This window comes from Erpetoichthys calabaricus, chromosome 14 (genome assembly GCF_900747795.2).
Source record: "Erpetoichthys calabaricus chromosome 14, fErpCal1.3, whole genome shotgun sequence".
Lineage (NCBI taxonomy): Eukaryota > Metazoa > Chordata > Cladistia > Polypteriformes > Polypteridae > Erpetoichthys > Erpetoichthys calabaricus.
Genome location: NC_041407.2, coordinates 24447142 through 24468749, shown reverse-complemented (window position 1 = coordinate 24468749; position 21608 = coordinate 24447142). Strand labels below are relative to the sequence as shown.

At 38.1% G+C, this 21608-nt stretch overlaps 1 protein-coding gene across 8 annotated transcripts in view; it reads left to right on the top strand.

Moving 5' to 3' along the window:
- Window positions 1–21203, top strand: part of bptf (bromodomain PHD finger transcription factor) — a 133754-nt gene extending 112551 nt beyond the window's left edge. For 5 of the 8 annotated variants that reach the window (XM_051936280.1, XM_051936279.1, XM_051936282.1 and 2 more), the window contains 12 exons: window positions 3766–3895; window positions 4387–4628; window positions 4736–4973; window positions 8261–9075; window positions 12128–12210; window positions 14170–14395; window positions 14783–15081; window positions 15389–15562; window positions 16077–16269; window positions 16425–16509; window positions 17002–17188; window positions 20252–21203. In XM_051936280.1, coding sequence (XP_051792240.1) covers window positions 3766–3895; window positions 4387–4628; window positions 4736–4973; window positions 8261–9075; window positions 12128–12210; window positions 14170–14395; window positions 14783–15081; window positions 15389–15562; window positions 16077–16269; window positions 16425–16509; window positions 17002–17188; window positions 20252–20288 — 2709 coding nt within the window. In that variant the 3' untranslated portion in view covers window positions 20289–21203. Of the gene's footprint in view, window positions 1–3765; window positions 3896–4386; window positions 4629–4735; window positions 4974–8260; window positions 9076–12127; window positions 12211–14169; window positions 14396–14782; window positions 15082–15388; window positions 15563–16076; window positions 16270–16424; window positions 16510–17001; window positions 17189–19359 lie in introns of all 8 variants that reach the window. The other 3 variants (XM_051936283.1, XM_028818890.2, XM_051936281.1) reach the window with 2 other exon arrangements.
- Window positions 21204–21608: the final 405 nt, after the last annotated feature.

Below are 21608 nucleotides of genomic sequence, written 5' to 3'. Positions count from 1 at the left end.
TGTTTGTTTGTACATGTTTTTTCCGTTCTTTATTATTATGGTAATGTCTGCTGTGACGTTCACAGGAAGAATAAACACCAAGAGCAAAAAAAAAAAAAAATTCCTAGCAGTACTCTGGGAATATGTTATCTGTATAATGAAAGTAAAGCAAAGGGTCTTTATCCAGAATAGGTGCTTTCATTTTTGGAGTTGTGACCTCAGAATTTTGACTAAAACATTCCATCCCTTTCAAAATAGCAGATATTTGAAAAAACACATTTTTTGTCCTATTTCTGCACATGCAAAGATTAGTGAATGAAATCCTAGTGGCACATAGCCAGACAGCTGCTGAGTCGATTAAGGGTACCCCCCTTAAGGGTACTGAAAGTTCACAATTAAGAATAAGAGAAACTTCAAACGAAGCAAAAGAATTGTTTGAAGCCAAATTGATCCTATGGGATGAAGTTTGCAGAAGTCATTTTATTTGCTGGATACTCCAAACAAAATTTTGCAGTTGTGCCTCATGTGCACAGAGCTGCAATTGTCCTGTCAATGGTTAATGCAAATCTTTTATGGAATCTCGTTGAATCTGTAAAACTGAGAGCCAATATGCGAACTGGAGAAGAGGAGGAATTCACTGATTGGTTAATTAAGCTAGATGATGGAAATACCAATGGTTTCTAACACAGTATCATTGAAGTACCTCAAGATTTCATTGAAGCAGATTCTTTAATCACAGTAATATTCAGTGAAAATATTTTTATTCAAGACGTAAGGCAAAATCCAGACTGTACCATCTTTTGCCTCAAGAATGAAGAAACTTTCCATGTCAATGATCAAATACTACGGCTTCTCAAAGGACAATATGTGGAGTATTTGTGAATTGACTCAATAAAAGATGGAACTGAGCAGGATCAAATCGCCTTTCCTGTCAAATTCCTCAATTCTCTTGACTCCAACTGGAATTCCTGTACATTGATTTAATTTGAATATAGGAGCTATTATTATTCGGTTGCGGAACATCAATATGAAAAAAAATATATTTAATTGAACAAGACTTATTGTTACACAGTTAAAACCTAATCTCATATTTGGAGAAATTCTAACTGGATATGCTAAAGTGCAAACAATTTTCATACCATGGATTCTTTTGAATGATCAAAGTCCAGATATTCTTTTTCAACTTAAATGATGACAATTTCCTATAAGAGTGACATTTGCTGTGACAATTAACAAGTCACAATGATAGACTCTTCAAAAAACTGGAATTTACTTAACTATTCTGTTTTTTCACATGGGCAACTGTATATTGCTTTCTGAAGACCAACTTCACGTGAAAATGTCAAAGTTCAAATTAAGAAAACTGTGATTCAAAGAAAACTAATATCAAGGAGTTCCAAAGTTTATACTCCGAATGTTGTTTATCCTGAGGTTTTTTTATCTTTTGAAATTCAATATAAAGAAATATATGCTTAATTTCCTTATTTTTTAATAAGTGATTTCCTTAATTTCTATTACCCAAATCAGAGGACGGGTGGTGGGTTTGGGACGATGTCTCTGAGGTTTAGCATAAAAAAAAATTTCTGTGCATGGCATGGGCTACATTCTAGTTTAAATATAAAAGTCATCAAAATCCCAAGCTTCTTCACTCTATATAAGAGAGGCAACTTCACTTCCGTCTCATTTTCAGTCTAGTATTGACGACTGGGTCTTAAACTGCCCAGACTATTGGGCAGCAGAGCACTATTCCTCCTTTTTGTCAGTCAACTGTCCAGTACCCTCACAAAAAAGTGCTTTCTCCTGGGCTCCACACCAGCTCTGCTTCCAATTCCTCACAATTGACCTTGCAACAGTAAAACTATTAATAATAATGTAGCAAAGTGTGTTGCTAGTGCATCTGGCTCATAAGAATTTATGCTACTTTTTGTGGCTGCTTTTATTGCTCGCTCTCCTCACAAGGATCACTAGGAATACAGGTCAGATTGTAAGACTGTGACAGGGTGAGAATAGCAAGTGACATAAAAAAGCAGGCAAGAAGTAGGCAGGTCAAAGGCAGATTTTTTTTTTTTTTTTTTTTTTTTTTTTGTGGAGGTATTCAATGGGCAGGGTCAGGGTACCACTTATATTGCACCATTCAGAATACAAATCCAGTCAATACTTCTGGACTCACCTGGACAAGCAGTATTATCACAGTATCAAGTCAAGGTCCAAAGAATTGACTCCTTTCTCCTTTACAGATGAAATGTTATTTTAATGAAGGTGTCCTAAATATTATTAATTACACCTCATTGTTTTAGGCAAGATGCGTCAAACCAGCAGCCATGTAAGACAAAGGCTAATTGTGTTGGATGACACAATGACAGGTCTCTCTAAGTTGGGATTTTGAAACATTGCAATAAGAGAGAAAAATCAGAGTTATGATAGTTATTTTCTATTTGCTTTAATGAGAATGACTTAGCATTAGACACTCAGGGATCTCCAGTCTAACACTGTATGGGACAGAATCAGATGCATAGTAATACTTTTAGAGCACTGGAGAAGCACTTATAGGTCAAAGTGCAGAGCAGTGGGACAAAAAAATGTGTTGTGAAGGGTTCTGGCTATAAGTTTTACTCATGAAGATAAAAAGGTTTATTATGGAAGTGATGTGCAAAAACAAATCTGTAAAATAATGCAACCTTACATGATACTTCTAGAATAACTCGGTGCCAAAATTAGTGCAGGTAAAACAACCATTATTTTACAATCAAATGTCAGTTTTTCCCTTTGAATAAGACCTTTCTCAAACATATTTGAAATGTATTTTAATAGCGACAGATCTACACCTTACCAGTAAATACAAGGGAACCAGTTCCAGTGGCAACCGTACTTACCCAAGCCATAGCACACTATGTGTGACAGAGTCTCACCTGTCCAACAGATATTTTTCCTAAACTGTGGTTTGTGTCTTGTGATGAACCCTCTGAGTTTATGATTGTGCAGTCTTCTTTTAACAGTCATCTTGGACACAGCCATACCTACATCTTGTAGAGCGTTTTTGATCTTGCCGACAGTAAAAAGAGGGCTTTTCCTTACAAGTGAGAATATTCATTTATTATCCACTACAGCAGTCTTCCTTGCTCTACAATGCCATTTGGTATTTTTGTGCTTATCAGTACATCATTTCTTTTTAATAATGTCACAAATACTTGATTTTGTCAAAACTAGTTTTTGTTGTCTTTTTTTTTTTTCTTCTGCTTTTTCATCCTCATGATAGCTGGCTTTACTGCCATTGACACCTCTTTTATTATATTCATGTTGAGTGACAGCAGCAGTAGATTCCAAACCAAAATATCACACTTGGATTTACTTGTAGGCCCTTTACCAGATTAATTGTGCATGACATGAGGAAACAATATAACATCTGGCCAAGGAAAGAAGCAATTGTCTAATTACTTTAGACTCCTAAAGGTACTATTTAAAAGAAATGCTGCAATTCCTATGACATTCACCTGTTTTTGTGTAAATATCCTCAATTTAATGGTGAAAGTCTACATTAAACGTTTTGTTTCTTTTTCGTACCAGCCTTCTTAGTTAGGGAGCTGTAATAATAAAAATTTTGTCAGTGCACACATTCTTATGGACTGCACTGTGTGTTTTAGGAAAAACAATAATGAAAATTGTGCTTTACTGTCTGGTTTGCCCTGCTAAATTCTATATAGAAACTTGGTGTATTGTCCCATTTTTAAGTTTTTCCCCCTTTTGTACATTAAGAGGAACTTAATGTATAACTGTTGTAATCCATAGGTCATAACTGGAGGTGCACAGATCCGTCCTGGTGTAACAGTCATCCGAACGCCTATACAGCAAACTGCAGCCTTGGGCAAGACAATTATTCGAACACCATTGATGTTACAGCAAGGTATTCTACCAGGCAGTACGTTAACTTTTATATTTTATGACTAAAATTAACCATTGCTTCATTTTTTTTTCTTTTAAAGATTGTACCTGCAGGTAGAGTAACATAGTAGTTAAGAAACAGAACTGTATACCATAAAGTTGCTTGTACAATGCCTGACTCTCAGCTGCTGTTTAACCCTTAGGAATCTGTTATACTTCCTGTGCTATAACTGCAAAAAATAGACATGAGCAATTGTACTATTTGTATGTTCTTGTAAAGTGCACTGGGGATGGTGTTCACCTTAGAAAGATACCATAATAAATATGCTTTATTTGTTGCTTGTGAATTTTGTGCAGAAACTTAGACAGAAACTGGAAATTGGCGTATTAATAGTTGATCAAAAGCTGAAGGAACTGATTGAACAAATTGTAACATACCATAACGTGCATAAAAGACAGCCCTCCACAGACATGTTCTTGAATCTCCTTTGTATGTTTTTTGATATGTTTGTCTCAATTCATTCCCAGGTCCGACGCAACAGGTTGTAACACAGATTATAAGGGGGCAACCAGTGTCCTCAGCAGTATCAAATTCCAGTAATGTTCAGTCATCAGCTGGTCAGAAGGTTGTAACAAATGCCACACAGCAGCAGCAGGCAGTCACCACCCAGACCCAACCTTCTACACCTCAGGCTACACAAGGACCTCGACCACAACAGGGTCAGGTGAAACTAACTCTTGCCCAACTTACCCAGCTAACACAAGGACAGGTGAGCATTACCGAAGTGGCCATCTGCATTTTGTTTTCATATTTATTAGTACACATGGGATGCAAATTCTGTGCAGCTTTGATAACAAGATATTTCTTTCCTAATAGGGTGGAAGTCAAGGACTAACTGTGGTAATTCAAGGTCAAGGGCAGACAACGGGCCAGTTACAAGTGATTCCTCAAGGTGTCACAGTTATACCTGGACCAGGGCAGCAGCTCATGCAGGCCGCTATGCCCAATGGCCAACTCCAACGCTTCCTGTTTACACCACTGCCTCCTGTAACATCCACCAGTAATGCTACTGTAACTCCAGTAACAGCTACCACCACCACACCATCTGTACCAGGTGGGTGACATATTTTTCTGTAGAGTAATACATTAAAAATAAGTTGTCTTAATGCTAGAAGTATCAAAACTAAAACAATTGACTTGGGTTTGTATGTAGTGGAACATAATTATTATATTACAGCAATAACAGAAAACTGGCTAAATAAACAAAGATATGGATGAATGTAACATGGAAGGATACATGTTTTTAGGAATGACAAAGAGAACAAAAAAGGAGGTGGGGTTTATGTCAAATAGAAAGTCCTATTCAGTTGGACAATGATCCCCATCTTAGTGAAGAGATGTTGCTTTGTCTGTTAAGCATTCGGGGAAAAAAGATTTATTTTAGGAGTGTGTTATAGACTGTCCAGTGCAGACAGTAATTAAATGCACATCTTTTTAGTAATATTAAAAAGAAAAGTTTACACAGGGATATTATAGTCATGGGGGACTTTCTCTACCCGAATATTAACTGGGATAACCTTGCAAACAGCGGAGCCCAAGAGCAGGAATTTTTAGTAGTAATCAATGACTGTTTTTTAACACAGTATGTTAAAGAACCATTGTGGAGTGAAACTTGTCTGGATTTAGTATTTTGTAATAATCGGGATAGAACTGTGGGTGTAGAGGTAATTGACTATATACATATAATACATTCTCAGTGTCTTGAAAGAGTGTGGATGCTAAGACTAAAACTGTTAAGTTTAACTGTGGTAGGGCAAATTTTGAGCTGATATGGCAAAGTCTAAGGAGGATAGACTGGGATAGGCTTTTAAGTGCGGAGACAGTCAAGCAGTGGAACAGATTTAAAAATGTTTTACATGTAATGCAGCATAGGTACATACCTAAATTTAGGATTTGTAGGATTTTTTTTTTTTTAAACTCTGCAGTGGGCTAATAAACAGTTGAAAAAGAAGCTGCAAAGGTAAAAAAACAGCTTTATAAGGCATTTAAGACTAATAACTTCAATGTGAATTGTAGGGAGCATGAGAACGTGAAGGGCAACGACATTAAGAAGGATATTAGGGAGGCTGAAGGCAGTTAGAGAGGAATATAACAGATAAGGTGAACTATGGCCGAAAGAGATTCTGTCAATAATTTAATAGTAAAAACAGTCAAAGAGGAGCTGAAATGCATCAGGAATAGTAAAGGGGAATTAAAATACTGACAGAGAAATAGCAGATGCTCTAAACTTGCATTATTCTGAGCTGCTCACATGTGAGGAAGTAGATAACCTCCCAAGAGGTAAAAAGGACTACTAGAGAGATATTGAGTGATTTGGAAATTGTACAGTGAGAAGTACTGCTGTGGCAAGAACACAGAGACACAGTTGGAAACATGTTCAGGGTAAATTTCACACAAACATTAAGAAGTTTTTCTTTACACAGAACGGTAGACATATGGAATAAGTTACTAAGTAGTGTGGTGGACAATAGGACTTTAGGGACTTCCAAACTAGACTTGATGTTATTTTAGAAGAATTAAGTGGATAGGACTGGCGAGCTTTGTTGGGCTGAATGGCCTGTTCTCGTCTAGATTGTTGTAGTATTTTAGACACTGTGACGTTCTCCAATACAAATAATTTTTATGCTGTTTGTGCTGTAGGAACTTGGCCATGAGGAGAAGTCAAAATGTTTCTATAGTGTAGGTGTAGCTGTATTATTAGTCTGCATGTTTACCAGACTATATGAGTCCCCTTTTTCAATAATCTTGATAAACTTGTTAAAAACTTCATTATGCAGTACAATAATGTTTTCACATTATTACACAGGTGATTTTGACCTAAATACAATTACTCATCCATTCTTTTGGAATTCTAGCCCAGTAAATTTTTTTTTCTCCTCTCGGCAGATATTGTTTTACACATCTCTTTTAATACTGTATAGAAATTAATTCTTGTATATTCTCCTGTAACATACAATGTGTATATTGTTATTTTGTTTGGTGTTTTTGCCATTTTTCTGAAAATGAGGTAATTACAAAGGGTATATGGACTTTCTGTGGGCATAGGATGTCCAGTGTTTAGGCACTGCGAAAACACTATGGGAAAAGAAGAAACCACAAAGGAGAGGTAATTGTCAGTGTCTTCATTTTAATAATAATCACTTGCGCAACAGCATAGCAATGAATAGGGTACAGTGGAACCTCGGTTCACGAATGTCTCGGTACACGTACAAATCGGTTTACGACCAAAAAGTTTGCCAAACTTTTGCCTTGGTTGACGACCACATACTCGGTATACGAACAAGCCAGGTTCCCTTTCGGTTTGTACATATTCAGTCTCTCCCTGTGCATTTCCTGTGCAGTGAGCGAGAGCGAGAGCGCGAGACACGCACACACACAGGCAGCGGAGAGAGAGCCGCGCACACACACACAGGCAGGGAGAGAGATAGAGCCGTGCACACACACAGGGAGAGAGAGAGAGAGAGAGCCACACAGGCAGCGCCAGAGAGAGACAGACTCGCACACACACAGGCAGCACCAGAGAGAGACAGACTTGCACACACAGGCAGCGGGAGAGAGAGGCAGACACGCTTTAGGGAGACACACACACACACAGGCGCTCCAGGCTCGCAAAAGAGAGAGTGAGTGAGCGAGCAAGAGAGGGAGGGACGCATAAAGTAGAGAAAGCTTGTTTTTGTTTTCAGTTCTGTTTACAGTGATCGGTTCGTAGCCTGCATTGTTGCAATGTTATTTTTCTTGGTGGTTTATTAAATTACGGATTTTTCAACTGTTCAATTTTTTCCCCTGTGCTTAAAACTCATTAAAAAAAAGTGTTTTTAGCAAGCGGTTCCTAGCACTATAGCGCAAACTATTGCAGTGTTAGTTTTCTCTGTTGTTCAAGTTTTTCTCAGTGTTATTCAATGTTTTTACATTTAGTTTACTATTACGCTGTGCATTCTATGGTTTAATTAACTATGTTTGTGCTTAAAAATTTAAAAAAATATATATTTACACACAGTTCGTACGGTCTGGAACGGATTAATTGTATTTGCATACTATCCTATGGGGGAAAATGCTTCGGTTCACGACCAAATCGGTTGACGACCAGAGTTTTGGAACGAATTATGGTCGTGAACCGAGGTTCCACTGTACTATCAAAAGTAAACAGAAAGAATAGAATATAAGGTAATAAAATTAAGGCTGGCATAAGGGGTTTGTGGTTGTGATTTACTTTGTAACTGGATATGCTCAGCTTTTCATCCCCAAAGTGTCTTTAATTTTCTGGGAAGTGCCAATGATATTTTTACATGATGTGTGAGCTGCATGGCTAATAACCTTGTTTATTTATATTTCTTTCTCCAGCTTCTATTGAGCCAAGGCAGGCACAGATAACAGCGGCAGCACAGTCACAAGTGCAGCCACTTATGCAGCCTCAATTACAAATATCAGCTACATCTCATGCACAGATTCCAGTTCAACCAGTTCAGCAAGCAGTCACTCCTGTACAAACAGTCACTTCTATTCCTGCACCGCTTCCTGCACCTGTCCCTGCACCTGTCCTAGCCCCCATTCCAGTATCTGCCCCTGTTCCCGCTCCCACACCCGCTCCTGCACCAATACCTGCACCTCTACCTGCCCCTGGCATGCCAGCCCAGTCACAGTGTCAGCTGCAGACGCTTACCCAGACTCAGGATCGGACGCTACTGCAGATCCAGCAACCCCAAACTCCAGTGTCCTCATCATCATCCCAAATGCAGACCCAAGTCAAAACTGTCCAGACTTCACAAACACTAAACCAGCTTGCGGTGAAGTCCCCAACTCGGACACAGCTTCAGATTCATCAGCCACAGCTGATCGCAGTACCTCAGCTGCAGCAACAGGTGCAGGTCTTGTCGCAGATTCAGTCACATATGTCAGCTCAGATTCAGACACAAAGCAGCAGTAGTGCTCCACAGCAAATCAAACTGCAGCTGCCCATTCAGATCCAGCAGGGAGGGCAGATGCAACCACACCAGATTCAAAATGTTGTGGCCATTCAGTCATCCAGTGTACAGGAGCAACTTCAAAGGATCCAACAACTACGAGATCAGCAGCAGAAGAAGAAACAGCAGCAGCTGGAGGTCAAACGTGAGCAGACATTGCAGGCAACAAACCAGAGTGAAATCATTCAGAAGCAAGTAAGTAAGAAAAGATGTGCTCTGTTTGTTTGGGATCTTCTGTTGCCTAGACATTGTTCTTGGCTCTAAGCATTAGAAAAAATGATGACCACTTATCCAATTGATAACCTCAGGACCTAAATACTACTGTAAATCATGGTAATGTGATAAAGCACATAAGTCTTAAACTTGAAATATTAAGTATAAAGATTAGAAGTTTTTATTGATGAAATGTCTGCATCTTAACTTTGTCTTGTGATAGTACTTGGTGATAATGGAGCAATATAAATTTGAAACCTCATAATTTTTGTAGTTTTACATGTATTCAGTCTGTGATGGTTCAGGAAAACTTACGTTTAGAGATCTTCTTCTTCTTCTTTCGGCTGCATCTCATGCCACCGTCTCCAACCCATATAACATAGCTGGTCTCACTACCGTCCTGTAGACCTTCCCTTTCACTCTTGCTGATACTCATCTGTCACAAATTACTCCTGACACTCTTCTCCACCCATTCCACCCTGCCTGCACACTCTTTTTCACCTCTTTTCCACAATCCCCATTACTCTGTACTGTTGATCCCAAGTATTTAAACTCATCCACCTTCGCCAACTCTACTCCCTTCATGCTCACCATTCCACTGACCTCCCTCTCATTTACACACATGTATTCTGTCTTATTCCTACTGACCTTAATTCCTTTCCTCTCTAGAGTATATCTCCACCTCTCCAGGGTCTCCTCAACCTGCTCCCTACAATCACTACAGATCACAATGTCATCAGCAAACATCCTGGTCCACGGGGACTCCTGTCTAATCTTGTCTGTCAACCTGTCCATCACCATTACAAATACGAAAGGGCTCAGAGCCGATCCCTGATGTAATCCCACCTCCACCTTGAAGGCATCTGTCACTCCTACTGCAGACCTCACCACGGTCACACTTCCCTGATACATATCCTGTACAACTCTTACGTACTTCTCTGCCACTCCTGACTTCTTCATACAATACCACAGCTCCTCTCGAGGCACTCTGTCATATGCTTTCTCCAGGTCCACAAAGACAAAATGCAACTCCTCTCTGTACTTCTCCGTTAACAACCTCAGAGCAAACATCACATCTGTGGTGCTCTTTCTTGGCATGAAACCATACTGCTGCTCACTAATCATTACCTCACTTCTTAATCTAGCTTCCACTACTCTTTCCCATAACTTCATGCTGTGGCTCATCAATTTTATCCCCCTTATTCTTAAATATCAACACCAGTACACTTCTTCTCCACTCCTCAGGCATCCTCTCACTTTCCAAGATTCCATTAAACAATCTGGTTAAAAACTCCAACGCCATCTCTCCTAAACACTTCCATGCTTCCACAGGTATATCATCTGGACCAACGGCCTTTCCATTTTTCATCCTCTTCATAGCTGTCCTTACTTGCTCCTTGCTAATCTGTTGTACTTCCTGATTCACTGTTTCCACATCATCCAACCTCTTCTCTCTCTCGTTCTCTTCATTCATCAGCCTCACAAAGTACTCTTTCCATCTTACCCTAACCTGCTGCACATCTTTCCCAGCTCGGTCCCTCTGTCTAGCCAATCGGTACAGGTCCTTTTCTCCCTCCTTAGTGTCTAACTTCTCATACAAATCATCATACGCCTTTTCTTTAGCCTTCGTCACCTCTCTTTTCACCTTGTACTCTTGTCTATTTTCTGCATCTCTCTGACTATCCCACTTCTTCTTTGCCATCCTCCTCTTCTGTATACTCTCCTGTACTTCCCCATTCCACCACCAGGTTTCCTTTTCCTCCTTCCTCTGTCCAGATGTCACGCTAAGCACCCTTCTTGCTGTCACCCTTACTACATCTGCTGTAGTTTCCCAACTGTCTGGTAACTCTTCACTACTACCCAGTGCCTGTCTCACCTTCTCCCCTAAACTCAACCTTGAAGTCTTCCTTTTTCAACTTCCACCATTTGATCTTTGGTTCTGCCCTCACTCTCTTCCTCTTCTTGATCTCCAACGTCATCCTACAGACCACCATCCTATGCTGCTTAACTACAGTTTCCCCTGCCACCACTTTGCAGTCTTCAATCTCCTTCAGATCGACTCTTCTGCATAGGATATAACCTACCTGTGTGCATCTTCCTCCACTCTTGTACATCACCCTATGTTCCTTCCTCTTCTTAAAATACGTATTCACCACAGCCATGTCCATCCTTTTGGAAAAATCCACTATCCTCTGACCTTCATCTTTCCTCTCCTTCACACCATACCTACCCATCACCTCCTTGTCTCCTCTGTTCCCTTCACCAGCATGTCCATTGAAATCCGCTCCAATCACCACTTTCTGTCCCCTGGGTACACTGTTCATCACTTCATCCAACTCACTCCAAAAATCTTCTTTCTCATCCATCGCACACCCAACTTGCAGTGCATATGCACTAACAACATTCATCATCACACCTTCAATTTCCAGCTTCATAATCATTACTCTGTCTGACTCTCTTTTCACCTCCAAAACACTCTTGACATACTGTTCCTTCAGAATAACTCCCTACCCCATTTTTCCTCCCATCCACACCATGATAGAGCAATTTGAATCCACCTCTGATCCACCTGACCTTACTCCCCTTCCATTTAGTCTCTTGCACTCACAATATATCAACCTTCCTTCTGTCCGTCATATCTGCTAACTCTATCCCCTTACCAGTCTTACTGCCAACATTCAAAGTTCCTACCCTCAGTTCCACTCTTTTTACCTTCCTCCTCTCCTCCTGCCTCCGGACTCATCTCCCCCCTCTTTTTCTTCTTCTTCAGCCAACAGTAGCCCAATTTCCACCAGCACCCTGGTGGCGGTCATTGTTACCCCGTGGGTCGACCGATCCAGTATGGAAATTTTGTATTGTCCGCATATTGATTTGACAAAATTTTATACTGGATGCCCTTCCTGACATAACCCTCCCTATTTATCTGGCTTGGGACCAGCACTGGTTTGTGCATCCCCTGTGGCTGGATTAAGAGATAAAGGGTAGTATATGATTTGCTTCCCAGTAATGTGTTTTTTTTTTTGGTATTTCATAGGTGGTAATGAAGCAAAATGCTGTGATTGAACACCTGAAACAGAAAAAGACCCTCTCCCCAACAGAAAGGGAGGAGAATCAGAGGTAACTGCCTTATTGGTTTCATCAAAGCTACTTTTAAAGTATGTTAATGTATTTTGCCGATGGTTAAGTAAGGGTTGCATTTTGCTTGTTTTTGCTCAGCTGTTCTTTAAGAGAGTTGTTAATTTTGGTAAGGTCCCTATATTCACATTAATAGTGCATGTGCACGCATGCATTCACTACTAAAGGGCAACTTTGAAATATAGTTAAGCCTGTATGAAATTGAATGTTTCTGATTAATTTATGGGTTCAGGGTCTACGATAAACCCAAATATGCTTGTTTTAAAAAACATGTTGATAACACTTTACTAAACAAAGATGTTTAAAGGCATGCTTGCATTTACAGTAGCTTCCAAAAGTATTACTTTTAAAATAGTTATCAAATGATGTTGTATTACAAATGATCTTTGGACATCTTATTCTAATCTATATTTTTCTTGCAGAATTACATGTACAAGAAAATAAATAAATATATATATAGATTGATTGAAAAATATGCTGTTTAAATGTTAATGTGGTTGAGTCAGCCTTTGTCAGCTTTTAAACTTCTGTGGAAACTGTTTAACCAACTTTACACAATCATCAAGTGTGATTATTTTTTTTTCCCCTGCTCCTTTCCCATTTCACATGGTACATTTGATGCCTCATATTCTCTTCAAAGTTAAGAGTTTGACTTTGATAGGGACACTCAAAGATATTTATGTTTTACGGTTAAGTCCCTCGTATGTTGTTTTGGCCTATTTTCTGGTATAATTGGCTCAGTAGCAGCTGAATCTTTTTCCAAGCTTTTCTCTTTAGCAACATGAAACAAACTCCTCTGCAACATGTACTATATAAATGAGTATTCCCACACATACGTTCACTGGATTGGCTAACATATATATCCACTATTAAAAAAATGTTTATTTAGTTGGGTTTAATTGAGTCAAGGGTTTTTCTTATTGGTTGTAACAGATTGAGACATTCTTACATTTAGGGATTTCAACATTAACATTGATCTGATGCAAAGATTATTTATTGCAACTCAATTGAAAAAACTGAAAATGTTCAGATCCTAATTCCATTTTTTAAATGTTTTAATACAATACATCATAAAATGTTAGGGCAAGACCAATGTATCAAGGTGATATTGTTTCATAGCATTTATTACAATTCCCTTGCCTAATGATAAGCATTTCCTAAGTATGTCCATTAATATTTGCAGTTTTTTTTTCCTTTCCACCATTTTGTAGGAGTTGTAGTTAGATTTCCTCAGTATTTGCTGGGACCAACAGACCAGTAATCTCATCTTGATTAGACTTCTTCAGATTAGTTGTCTAACATTAATCATAATTATGTTCATAATAATATGTTCACTATACTACTCCTCTTCAGAGGAACTAGTTTTATCTTGTTTTAGAATTTCTGACAGGCTTATTCTAGTGTGGTAATGGAGGTGTGAAAGTGATATTGTGGCCCATCACTTTGTATCTCTGAAGCTGCAGCACTGAATGTTAGATTAGAATCCTGGTGTTTGCATTGTCTGTTTGGAGGGCATATGTTTTTCTGGTTTTTTGCATGGATTTTCCTTCCATATGCTAAAGATGTGTGTTAGGCATGTGTAACTTGTGAATGTAAATTGACCCTGTGTAAGTGTGTGCAGAAAATGACTGGCACCCATCCAGGGTTATTCCCTTCCTGTGCTAGATACTGCAAAGTTGAAGCCTCTCAACTGAATCAAATAGTTTGATAATGAATGGGTCATCATATCAATGAGCTGGTGTACATATTGAAATTCTGCTTTCTTCTCTGCTGGCCTGTAGCTGAAATAAAAGTATGTTTTGTTGGACCAAAGAAATACAGTAATGTGGCAAATATCATAGCCCTTACACATAAACTTTTAAGTTTTATACCTGTATTCTTTTAAATTGGGCAGTACTATAGATGACCTTCACTAATACTCTACAATTTAACTTCTTTTAGAATGATTGTTTGCAACCAGGTAATGAAATTCATTCTGGATAAAATCGACAAAGATGAGAAACAAGCAGCAAAGAAGAGAAAACGAGAGGAGTCTGTAGAACAGAAGCGCAGTAAGCAGAATGCCACCAAGCTGTCAGCCTTGCTTTTCAAACACAAGGAGCAGCTGAAGGCCGAAATCCTCAAGAAGAGGGCACTACTAGACAAAGATCTGCAATTGGAAGTACAGGTAGGATGTTTTTGTTTGTCATTTTGTGTTAACAGTAACCCCTCTAATGAGAGTTCCATGAGCGGCAAGTTTATTACTTCATCTTCTACTTTCTTTTCTAATGGCCATAATACAACTGAAGAGAATGTTACTCAAGGGATATTATTACATCTCACTGACTAGCAATAGAATCAGTAATATAATTTTTAAGGACTGTGAACTATTGCCACAAGTATCTGTGTGTGCCTGCATGCTTTTTTTGTTTTGGTTATCGTAGCACATGAAAATGTGGCTTGTTGTTTTTAGATAATCATATATTATGCCTTTATCACTACCAGAACTCCACTGGACAAACCTTCATAGAGAGTTTTATTCATGTAAACTATTCTTATTTGTCCCCTGATTAAGGAGGAATTGAAAAAAGATTTAAGCAAATTGAAGAAGGAAAAGGAAAAAGCGCAGGCTGCTGCATCCCAGGCAGCTGCTGCTGCTGCGGCCGCGGCTGCAGCACAAGCTGCTGCTCTTGCAACTGCTATGTCCTCCCCAACTTCGACAGCAACCACAGTGCACAAAAGGAAGCGAGAAGATGAGAAGGACACGGCTACAGCAAAGCCTAAGAAGAAAAAAATGATTTCCACTACCTCAAAGGACACAAAAAAAGACACAAAACTTTACTGTGTTTGCAAGACGCCTTACGATGAATCCAAGTGAGTAGCTGAGAGGCTTTTTACTTTTTAGCCCCATAATTTACATTCCTACTTTTCTAAAACTTTTAGGCTGTCTCCATATTGCATCATATTTTATACTTTGTTGTTCGTTCCTGGCTGTTGGTAAGTTTTATTTGTAGCAGCCATCTTCCATTGAAAGGCGGAGAGATTATATGTTCCCTTGCCAGGTATTATTACATTGCAGTATGACACCTGAACTTGACAGAATCAGGAATATTAAAGTAATGAATAGTTTTGAAAATTAAATATTCTAGTAATGGTTACCAAAATTTTCTGTACTATTTAGATTTTACATTGGCTGTGATCTTTGTACCAATTGGTACCATGGTGACTGTGTTGGCATCACAGAGAAGGAAGCAAAGAAGATGGATGACTACATCTGTAATGAATGCAAGAGAGCACAAGAGGGCAGCAGTGAAGAGTTGTACTGTATTTGTCGGACACCATATGATGAGTCTCAGTAGGTTTCTTTTGACGGTTTTTGCATTGTCTGATTTGTCTAGATGGATTCTCTTTCCATTATAAGAATGAGGTTCTCAATTTAACTATGTCACAATTTTTGTTTTCTTCATAAATGTTGTGCATAATCTTTGCCTCTTTTCCCTCCTCAACAAAAGCATCTCACTGCTCATGGTACGTCACATACTTGAGAGAACCAGCAGCTCTACTTCAAGAACCTCAATCAATTACATAGTTTGATCATAGATTACTGTTTTTTATCATGCCTAAACCACTGACCTCTGTTCTCCGAGACTCTGCACACAAATGAAATAGCAGAGATTAACTACTGAGCTGAACATACAGTGGGTTACTGGAGGGTTAACTACTGTATATTAAAGAAGACTTTCTTAATTTAGCTATGCCTTGGACAGCATTATGTCTGCAAGGATTTGCCTGTGACAAATTCCCACTTGGTGGTTCATGAGAAATAATATAATGGTACAGGTTCTTATTTTGTTAATTCAAATTAATAGGTTCTACATTGGCTGTGATCGCTGTCAAAACTGGTATCATGGTCGATGTGTGGGAATTCTGCAAAGTGAAGCTACACTCATAGACGAGTATGTATGCCCTCAATGTCAGTCTACAGAGGACGCAATGACAGTGCTAACTCCGTTAACAGATAAGGACTATGAGGGCTTGAGAAGGGTATTACGTTCGTTACAGGTAAGAGAAACTTGTTTGATGATATTCTGCTGAAACTCTTTTCCTATTAAATATCGTTTTTACAAACCGCCTTTTCATTTTATTCTTTTAAACAAAACATTTTAATGAGCAAAACCAGTTCCCCATTCTCTTTAAATCCTTTAATTTCTCAACAGGCTCACAAAATGGCATGGCCATTTTTAGAACCAGTGGATCCTAATGATGCTCCAGATTATTATGGTGTAATCAAGGAACCAATGGGTAAGTTTAAGTGTACTACTGAGTTCAAAATCTAGCAGTCTTTTTTCCTACCTTGTTTTTTGATAGGAGGATGGTGCCTTGTTGGATGCTTCCTAGTAAATAGTCTTCCCATCTCATATACAAACTAGCCAGCTGTTAGCATTCCTAATCTCACTTGTACACAATTCAAGGTTGCAATGGGCTGGAGACTATTCCAGCTGCATCAGGCAAAAGGCAGGAATAATCCCCTGGGTGTCAGTCGATCATGAGCTCCATTCATACACACTCCCACACTCCTTTTCACCTGCTGCCAAATAAAACTTGTCACTTCATCTAACAAGAATATTTCTTGTGCTGTGCAACAAAAACTCCCACAAATGCATTTGTAGAATTTGCAAATACTGCACAGATAGTGACTGGGCTAAGATTCATATGTAGGATGCAGTCTGTGAGGGAACAGCACTAAACCATCCTGAGACCAATTTAGTCTAAACATTAGGTGTCTTGTTTCAGATCTTGCCACAATGGAGGAGCGAGTCCAGAAACGCTTCTATAGTAAGCTGACAGAGTTTGTGGCAGATATGACCAAAATCTTTGACAACTGCCGTTACTACAACCCCAGTGATTCACCGTTTTACCAGTGTGCTGAGGTCCTTGAATCGTTTTTTGTACAGAAGCTTAAAGCTTTTAAAGCAAGCAGGTAAGGAATAATCCCCATATGCTTCCCTACTCCACAAAAAATGTTTGGGATTTCATTTTAAGTTAGATGTCACTCTCTCTTCAGATTGCACCATCTACACTAAATATCTTTTCCATGCATGTGTGCTTTGTGTGTGTTTGTATATTGGAATTGCAGTATTTTTCCCCCTTAGTATAATCTGAAATTACCTTATACATTATGTAGTACATACAAATTCACCGTTCATAATCAATTTTTGCAACTCTACCAAACAACATATGCATCTCTAATCCCTTTGTAATTTTCACTTGAAATACTTTGACTTAAAATATCCCTGAGACATTCTACTTAGTTTAATGTTAATATCTATATTTAAATTGTGTATTGAGCACATGTAAAAAGTTTTCATACATTTAGTTAATAAACATAAGATTATTTTGCAAAAGCTTTGGTTGAAATAATTGCCGTAACCAATAAAGGGACCAACAGAGTTATAGGGAGTGAAAGAGGGAGAAATGATCCCAAATTCCCTAAGTGTCAAAAGTTTAACAAAATGAAAATGTAAGGCTAGAAAACACTTTGTAATAAGTTTGAATTAATGTATTTTAGTGTGCAGTCAGAGCTAGTCTGTTGTATGTAATGCCTGTCTCATTTCCCTCAGGTAATACACAAGACCCTACACACATTACAGGAGAAATGAAAAATGACTGTAAATTATAGCAGTTATTGGAAGCGTGTAGACGGCAGTGTTTAATCCCACTCCAAGCTTTTGGAAGCCTTCTCAAGTATTAGAACCCAGGCAGGGGTAATAGACAGACGATGCTGCCCCTCACTGGCATTAACCTGGTGGACTTACTGCATCATTCCCAATTACTGACTTAATTTGTGACCCTTGGCAAGTTGTTTAATCTGCAAATGTACCGTATTTTAGAAATTTGGGCACAGGTATGCTATGTACTCTTAATTTGTAAATTACATTAGGCTGAAACGGTCAGCAAAATACATTCACTTACTACGTGTTTGGGGAGAAACATGTTACTACATTTGACGTTTACTTTTCACTGTTGCTAGAAAGTGAATTAATCATAAAATCTAAACTAAAAAGAACTAACATTTCTAAAGTCTATAAAGTCATGAAATAAGTGAGTTGCATATTATATAGTAAAACAGTTAAATTAGCATCACATTTAGGTGATACTTTATATATTGCTCCAAATAATATAAAGCACAGTTTTATTTTTTATGTTACAGTTAATTGGCCTGTAGTTTAGCTTCTATGGAATGCTTTTAGTATTACCTCAAGAAAGTTAAGCTGGTGATATTTCATAGTCTTTATATTATTGTGGCCCTTATATTTGTTTTGGCTTAAGTGAAATACCTGGTTAACTCTTTTATTCCCAAGAATTTAAAAAATGGCAATGACACTTATTAGACTCTGCAATTAATACTATAACATTTGGACTAAAGCAGTCAACCAAGTTGGCATAGTTAGATTGATATGTCTCTTAAGTGCTTGCCCTGCAACTTGGACTCAAACAAATATGAACATAAGCTTTTGGCTAAGAAGATCTTGTAGAATGGACTTTTCTTATGAAGGTACATGATAATTATAGCAGTAATACATGTTTGAATAATAAGCAGCTGTTTCAAACTTTTTATTTTTTCTTGGCCTATTTTCTGCATGCTGTTTTGGTTGCACAAACAACATGTTATGAAGCATACTGATTATAGTGACTTTACAGGTCTAATGTTTCCTCATTTTGCACAAGAGGCAAGGGCACACAAGTATAAATATTCCTCTTTCAAATCTACAAGTTCGAAATAAGCAGTGAGCCGTTTGACTGTGATTTTTCAGCCTGGCCTTTTCACTGTATTTCACTGTTTTCACTGTTAAAAATATTGAAATGTATGTGAAAAAGGCACATTCTGTTGGAGGAGATGATCTGGCAAATATCAATGTTGAGATATCTAATAATTTTGGCCTTGTAAATATAAAGGTATCTGCAATTGCATAGGAAACCTTTTTTTGAGTAACAGATTGGATGGATTTCTTTTTGGATGCTTTGAATTTTTGAAAGGTAGTTTTCATCTAAATCTGAAATTTTCTCTTCTCTTGGGGTGTGTATGTGTGTGTTCATTCATATCGTTCACCTTACATCTATTTATGCCATCCATTTTTTTTTCCCTTACAGATTGTGATGTCATAAAGTCTGACCTAATAACTGGAATCAGATCTGGATGCTGGGGTCATAACTCTCACACTTTATCTTTTTTCATTGTGTCATGGAACTTGCTGTTACCTAAACAGCGTAAATTTTGCATTATTAAATGTTATTTAAATCACTTTTTTTAATAAAAAAAAGCCTTAAAACCAAACTTGAAAGATGCCTCCAGTGACAATCACTTTCTGGCAGCCATGTTGAAAAAAGAAAACTGATATAACTGATTTTTTATTATTATCAAAAATTTTGAAATGTTCATTTTAAAGACAAAATGCAATTAGCAAAATGACAGTTTGGTGACATTAACTTTTCATTTAGGGTCTCTTCCCCACCCCTCACATGCTTTGATTGGCTTGGGCAGTTGTCTTCCAACATTTGTACTATTTGTTTTAAAAAACAAAAACAAACAAAAAATACTTTGACTTTAAATACTGTATGTTTTAATAGACAAAACACGGTATTTTGTCCAAATAAATTAAAAAATGAAAGATATATTTTTTGTATGAAGGGAAGACTGGAAATTATATATGAGGTGTATTTGGCATGCCTTCAAATAAAAATAAATACAATTTCCACTTATTTTTTTAAAATCTGTAATTAACTTGTCAAAATAGTACTATTTTTGTAATTCCAACCCCCCCCCCCCCCCCCCCCGAAGGTGGGAGAGGTTTGTTTCTCCCATTTTGGGTCAGCAAGAAAGGACACTTCCTAGCAACATGGCTGCTGTTCTGTGTTTTGCTTGGACTTTCTCACTGATTGGTTGACCCCTTGGCATCCTGCTTTTCATTTTTTGCACTGTGTGACGTGTCAGGCTGTGCAAAGTGTAAGGGTTCTCAACTGTTCCCTTTTTCATATTCTGTAGGTCTCATAACAACAAACTACAGTCTACAGCTTCTTAAAGTACTGAACTGTTTGCCCTAAATCAAAAACTGCAAGCATCTGGTTATCTGAGAGCCCTTTCGGAGCCAGACTTCTTTTACTCCCCGTTGGGTCTTCCCAGCAGGACCTCCTCGCCCCGTAAACCAGCATATGTTTCCAGCCAGTTGCCATAACAAGACCTGGAATGGAACAGTGGCAGCCCATTTTGGTATGAAGATGGACGAGTAATAGAGACGTCTTCAGCTGATGGCTCTCGGTAGTGGCTGGAGACTCACAGGGGCGCTTTGCGACTAATGGAACAGGTGGTTTATGTTTTTTTATTTTATATATATATATATTTTTATTTTTTATTTTTTTTAGATTTTTCATAATTTATATTTTTAAAGAGGACATGAAGGAAGCCCAAAAGTGAATATAAAGCTTGTTATCATGCCTAAAAGCAAAAGGATATTCTAAGAGCCAAGATTATAATTGAGAATTAGCACTGGCACACCCTGTAGTCAACCACTCCTGATAAGTGCAGGTCTCACCTGCAGTCTGGAGCTGTTTTTTATGTTTCCATCTAATTCCTGGTGGTAAAAACGTTTAATGTTAACACACTCCACCTTCCGTTTCCTCTGCCTGATCCTTTCTTTATTTGAAAGGAGAGTCAACATGTTGGACAATATGGGAATCAACAAGGGCTTTACAGTTGACAAGTTCCTATGGGTCAGGTCACGACCTTGAAAGCAGCACTAAAATAACAAAGAAAAACATACTTTGTCACCCAAAAGTGATGACAAACTAAAAAAGCTGAAATGCAATGTGTATTTGAAGGTCTCTTGTTTGTAAAACTTTTGTCAGATTTTGGTTTTTTGTTTTTTTGTATTAAATTTCAAGAAATATTGATGTATATGAAACATAATAAATGGAGAACCCGTTCTCTTCCACACCGATGGAGGCCTTAATTTTACTCCTTTCTAAATCAGTTCTCTGCTTCAACTGCTTCAACCAAATCCCTCCATTTCCAGATTAAGGATATTAAAGAATGTAAAGGATATTTAAACCCTAAAGTGTTCTCGTCTACATGAATTTTTGATGTACTTGAATGCATACATTGTTACTAGGCAGCTTTGTTCATATTTTTTTCTTTGTCATTTGCTTTATTTGGTAAGTATGGCAGCAGAAATTCCTACAAATATTTTGCACCAGAAATACTAGAAAATTGTGCCAGTTCTAAGTAGAAAATGTACGGAATGAAGAGCACTGAGGATTCATCCTGTGATCTATACACAGGTTTTCATCCAGATGAAGGGAAATTTGTAATATTTTTAATTGCTGTGTATGGTATCTCAGTTGTA